This window comes from Salvelinus namaycush, chromosome 19 (genome assembly GCF_016432855.1).
Source record: "Salvelinus namaycush isolate Seneca chromosome 19, SaNama_1.0, whole genome shotgun sequence".
In the NCBI taxonomy this organism is placed as follows: Eukaryota; Metazoa; Chordata; class Actinopteri; order Salmoniformes; family Salmonidae; genus Salvelinus; species Salvelinus namaycush.
This window is the reverse complement of record NC_052325.1, coordinates 32,790,538-32,796,537: the sequence shown is the minus strand read 5'-3', so window position 1 is coordinate 32,796,537 and position 6,000 is coordinate 32,790,538. Positions and strand designations below refer to the sequence as shown.

The 6,000-nt window shown below is 47.7% G+C and overlaps 1 protein-coding gene across 1 annotated transcript in view; it reads left to right on the top strand.

Annotated features, from left to right (window-relative positions):
- The first annotated feature begins 436 nt into the window (after positions 1-436).
- Positions 437-6,000, top strand: part of LOC120063808 (calcitonin gene-related peptide type 1 receptor) — a 29,389-nt gene continuing 23,825 nt past the window's right edge. The window contains exons 1-2 of the mRNA XM_039014113.1: positions 437-546; positions 4,947-5,100. Coding sequence (XP_038870041.1) covers positions 472-546; positions 4,947-5,100 — 229 coding nt within the window. The 5' untranslated portion in view covers positions 437-471. The remainder of the gene's footprint in view (positions 547-4,946; positions 5,101-6,000) is intronic.

Genomic DNA, 6,000 nt, shown 5'->3' with positions numbered 1-6,000 from the left:
AGGTGCAAATGGCAGTTGTACAAGAACTACGCCTCCAAGTCTGTAACGTCTGAACATATTAGAGATCAGGTGTTTCTTCACTCTCCCCAGTCTCCTCTGGTCATCCTCTGGGATTGTGTTGACCTCGCTACTATCCACACTGGCCAATTTGAACTGAACTGGAGTGCATGTGCATGCTCTGTTGCCATAAATACTGGTGATGGCACAGCACAGCCCACAGCTGCACTAAGGAGTCGATGTGATGTCCGTGGTTGGAAATAGTCTCATGAAGGCGCTCATTCGATTGCATTGGATTTAGGTAGAGAGCAGCAAATGGGTGTACATCTCCATATTGGAGGGAATGAGTGATGAAAGAGGGATGGAGATGGAGGGATGATGTTGATTGCTGTAGTGAGAAAATGTGGATCTGTATTTGAATGGGCTTTTTTCCTCTTAGCAGCTCGATAGCCATTAAAGAGTGGATCGTCTGACATGCCGAAAAAGAAGATGGAGGGTTTCGGCTGGTGTTGGATGGTCATCTGTCTCCTACTGTGCACTCCCACTGATGTAAGAATTGACTATCTTTACTCTCTCTTTTTCCTTCTCTCTGTGTCTGTCTGTGTTTCTGTCGCTTTCTCTGTCCCTCACTCACACACACACATACGCACGCACACACATATGTGCAGGGCCACATAAGCGCAGAAAAATGCTCTTTTCATGTCTACTGTCTCATTGGTGGGTTAATACACCGTATAAGATACTGTGTATGTTTACATTTTTAAAAGGCATGCTCAGTAATAGAACGCCACCGTTTGTTGGGAACATCAATTGGTGTTTATATCCTTTTTAATTCTAGTGAATTCTCTATGCAGAAAATCTCTATAACTTTGGTGAACATTTATATTGATGAATATTCAATAAAGTGCATGTGAGATTGGCAAGGGGTTTTAATATGATGGCATATAGGTCCAGACACTGGTAGGTAAACATGCATTAACTTGTTAATTGATTCTTGTCACTATTGTCCCTGTCACACCCTGGCCTTAGTTATCTTTGTGTTCATTATTATTTTAGTTAGGTCAGGGTGTGACATGGTGAAGTATGTGTTTTTGTATTGTCTAGGGCAGGGGTGTCAAACTCATTCCACGGAGGGCCGAGTGTCTGCAGGTTTTTGGTTTTTCCTTTCAATAAAGCCCTAGACAACCAGGTGTGGGGAGTTCCTAACTAATTAGTGATGTTAATTCATCAATCAAGTACAAGGGAGGAGCGAAAACCCGCAGACACTCGGCCCTCCGTGGAATGAGTTTGACACCTGTGGTCTAGGGGGTTGTATGGTTTAGAGGGTTAAGGAGAATAGATGGTTTAGTGTTGTGTGTAGTTGTCTAGGAAAGTCTATGGTTGCCTGAATGGGTTCTCAATTAGAGACAGCTGGTTACTGTTGTCTCTGATTGGGAGCCATATTTAAGGCAGCCATAGGCTTTAGATGTTGTGGGTCATTTTCTATGTCTAGTCTATGTTGAACGTAAGTAGTTTGTGTGTGCACTTGCGTTTGTAGCTTCACGGTCGTTTGTTGTTTTTGTTAGTTTGTATAAGTGTTTCGTGTTACGTCTTCGTATAATAAAAAAGAAGATGTATTCATATCATGCTGCGCCTTGGTCCAATCTCTCATATCAAGACGATCGTGACAGAATGACCCACCAAACCCGGATCAAGCAGCATGACAAGCGGCAACAGGATCAAGGCATCAAGGATTCATGGACATGGGAGGAGATATTAGATGGAAAGGGACCTTGGGCACAACCGGGAGAATATCGCCTTCCTCGTGAAGAGCTGGAGGCAGCGAAAGCCGAGAGGAGGCGATATGAGGAGGCAGCACGGAGGCAAGGCTGGAAGCCCGCGAGTACTACCCAAAAATTTCTTGGGAGGGGGCTAAGAGGTAGTGGGCCGAGGGCAGGTAGGAGACCTGCGCCCACTTCCCAGGCTAACCGTGGAGAGCGGGAGTACGGGCGGACACTGTGTTACGCAATAGAGCGCACGGTGTCTCCTGTACGTGTTCATAGCCCGGTGCGGGTTATTCCACCTCCCCGCACTGGTAGGGCTAGATTGGGCATTGAGCCGGATGTCATGAAGCCGGCCCTACATATCTGGCCACCAGTACGTCTCCTCGGGCCGGCTTACATGGCACCAGCCTTACGCATGGTGTCCCCGGTTCGCCTACATAGCCCGGTGCGGGTTATTCCACCTCCTCGCACTGGTCGGGCGACGGGGAGCATTCAACCAGGTAAGGTTGGGCAGGCTCGGTGTTCAAGGGAACCAGTACGCCTGCACGGTCCGGTATTTCCGGCGCCACCTCCCCGCCCCAGTCCAGTACCACCAGTGCCTCCTCCACGCACTAGCCCTATGGTGCGTGTCTCCAGCCCTTTACCACCAGTGCCTAAACCACGCACCAAGCCTCCTGTGTGTCCCCAGAGTCCTGTGCGTCCTGTTGCTGCTCCCCGCACTAGCCCTGAGATGCGTGTCCCCAGTCCGGTACCACCAGTTCCGGCACCACGCACTAGGCCTAATGTGCGCTCCCAGGGTCCAGTATGCCCTGTTCCTTCTCCCCGCACTAGCCTGAAGGTGCGTGTCCTTAGCCCGGTGACTCCAGTTCCGGCACCACGCACCAGGCCTACAGTGCGCCTCATCCGGCCAGAGCCATCCGTCTGCCCAGTGCCATCTGAGCCATCCGTTTGCCCAGCGCCATCTGAGCCATCCGTCTCCCCAGCGCCATCTGAGCCATCCGTCTGCCCAGTGCCGTCTGAGCCATCCGTCTGTCCCGAGCCATTAGAGCCGCCCGTCTGTCCCGAGCCGTCAGAGCCGTTAGTCAGTCAGGAGCCGCTAGAGCCATTCGTCAGTCAGGATCTGCCAGAGCCGCCAACCAGACAGGATCTGCCAGAGCCGCCAACCAGACAGGATCTACCAGAGCCGCCAACCAGACAGGATCCGCCAGAGCCGCCAACCAGACAGGATCCGCCAGAGCCGCCAACCAGACAGGATCCGCCAGAGCCGCCAACCAGACAGGATCCGCCAGAGCCGCCAGCCAGCCATGAGCAGCCAGATCCGTCAGCCAGCCATGAGCAGCCAGATCCGTCAGCCAGCCATGAGCAGCCAGATCCGTCAGCCAGCCATGAGCAGCCAGATCCGTCAGCCAGCCATGAGCAGCCAGATCCGTCAGCCAGCCATGAGCAGCCAGATCCGTCAGCCAGCCATGAGCAGCCAGATCCGTCAGCCAGCCATGAGCAGCCAGATCCGTCAGCCAGCCATGAGCAGCCAGATCCGTCAGCCAGCCATGAGCCGTCCAGCCAGGATCCGCCATTCAGTACGGTGCTGCCCTTCAGTCCGGTGCTGTCCCTCAGTCCGGAGCTGCCGTACCTCAGTCCGGAGCTGCCCCTTATCCTGGTGCTGCCCCTTATCCTGGTGCTGCCCCTTATCCTGGTGCTGCCCCTTATCCTGGTGCTGCCCCTTAGTCCGGTACTGCCCCTTAGTACGGTGCTGCCCCTTAGTCCGGTGCTGCCACTTAGTCCGGTGCTGCCCCTTATTCCAGTGGGGTTAAGAAAGCGGGTAGTGACTATGGTGGGGTGGGGACCACGACCAGTGCCAGAGCCGCCACCGTGGACAGACGCCCACCCAGACCCTCCCCTAGACTTTATGCTGGTGCGCCCGGAGTTCGCACCTTAAGGGGGGGGTTATGTCACACCCTGGCCTTAGTTATCTTTGTGTTCATTATTATTTTAGTTAGGTCAGGGTGTGACATGGTGAAGTATGTGTTTTTGTATTGTCTAGGGGGTTGTATGGTTTAGAGGGTTAAGGAGAATAGATGGTTTAGTGTTGTGTGTAGTTGTCTAGGAAAGTCTATGGTTGCCTGAATGGGTTCTCAATTAGAGACAGCTGGTTACTGTTGTCTCTGATTGGGAGCCATATTTAAGGCAGCCATAGGCTTTAGATGTTGTGGGTCATTTTCTATGTCTAGTCTATGTTGAACGTAAGTAGTTTGTGTGTGCACTTGCGTTTGTAGCTTCACGGTCATTTGTTGTTTTTGTTAGTTTGTATAAGTGTTTCGTGTTACGTCTTCGTATAATAAAAAAGAAGATGTATTCATATCATGCTGCGCCTTGGTCCAATCTCTCATATCAAGACGATCGTGACAGTCCCCATCAATTTATCCCTCTCTGGGGGACTGATCTGTACAAAAAAAGAGCAGGACAAACTTAAAATCATTGAATTCTAAGCAGTGTATCCTGCTTTTGTGTCCAGTGATCACCTAATGATTCAGCAATAGGATTTTTTTGTTTTGCCCACCCAGTACACCCACAATTTTGTTATTTTGGCATGACATTTTGTTAAGACTTGCAATTTAACATTGCCCCATAGTATTTGGGTTCACATTGGGTGATTTGACATGTCTTTGTACACCATTTACTTTGTTTAATTTTCCATGGAACTCACATGGATATAAAGGGAGTCGCTCCGCTCTACATTACTGCCTCTTCCTGTGTCCTAAATGAGGATATGGTGACTGAGCGTTTTAATCGGTCCCCCGTGGAGTTCAAATATAGAACTCAGACACAACCCTGGGTGTAGACACATTTTAAAAATATACTGTGTTGTTTAGCTATTTGGTTACAGCCAAATGAGTCAACAAACTAATGATTGAGATGAAAAACAATCTATATACAATCCAGTTAATTTAGCTTAAGATGACTTCTATCAAATATGAATGAGGCCTTTTTAATTTTGTGATTAGCAAAAATGTTAAATGAATGTTTATTAATTCCACTTAAGCTTTGCATTTATATGATTCATATGATTTTCTGCTATTAACTTGATACTGTTCCCTTGGATATTCTATATGTATTCTGTCATGTGATGCCATGTGATGCTGTGTGTTATGTTATGTTATGTAATGCACTGGGTTCTCTTACTTGTAGATCTTTGTTGTGGCTAGCCCAGAGGTGAACGAGACCCAGGAGCACGTACCGGTGAATGTCTACCACGACACAGACGTCACCAGGAAAAAGATTGTGACCGCCCAGTTTGAGTGCTACCAGAAAATCATGAAGGATAACGACCACAACAAAATAGGTAAAATTATCAAAAATGCATGACCTGTGTTCAGGCACCACTGTCATTGGCATAGTGGGTCATGGATGGTAAATTATTATTTGTGTGAGGGAAAATGAGCGTCTGAATCCCAAATAGGGAAAAGTTGTCTTGTAGCAAAATTAGGATGCTACATTGACATACTTATTTTTTCTTTATTGTAGAAAATCTGAAGATAGTACCACTCATTGTGAATGGCAACATCCTCAACCGATTAGGTAGGATAACTTGATTATCGAGTGCTTGTGCTCATGTATGAGTTTGAATCCTAAGTGGGTTCGATTCATGTTACATAAGCACTCGAGCTGAGCAACTGATGTCCAACGAGGAGGTATTTGTGTAGTCGATGGCTGACAAGGTTTGATAATCCCACCAGTCTTATTTGTATCCAGAGAATTAACATTAGCCAATCGGCAGGTGAGGAGAGAAAAGGTGCTGAGGGACTGAGAGGAATGCCAATATATCAGTGCTGCAGTTATTTGGTGTCATTTACACAAGGGGCTTTAATCAGCCTCTTATTTGGATGCTAATCCGCTAGCGTTGTGTCTGATTAGCTTTAGGCTTGAGTGATACACCATTTATACCATATACCGGGGTATTTAAAGATACCGACTGTATGATTTTCAATACATTTAAATTTGATTTAACCTTTATTTAACTAGGCAAGTCAGTTAAGAACAAATTCTTATTTACAATGACGGCCTACCGAAAGGCAAAAAGCCTCATGCGGGGGTCTAAAAAATTAAGAAATAAATACATATATAGGAAAAACACACATTACGACAAGAGAGACACCACAACACTACATAAAGAGAGACCTAAGACAACAACATAGCATGGCAGCAACACAAGAAAACACAGCATGGTAGCAACACAACATGA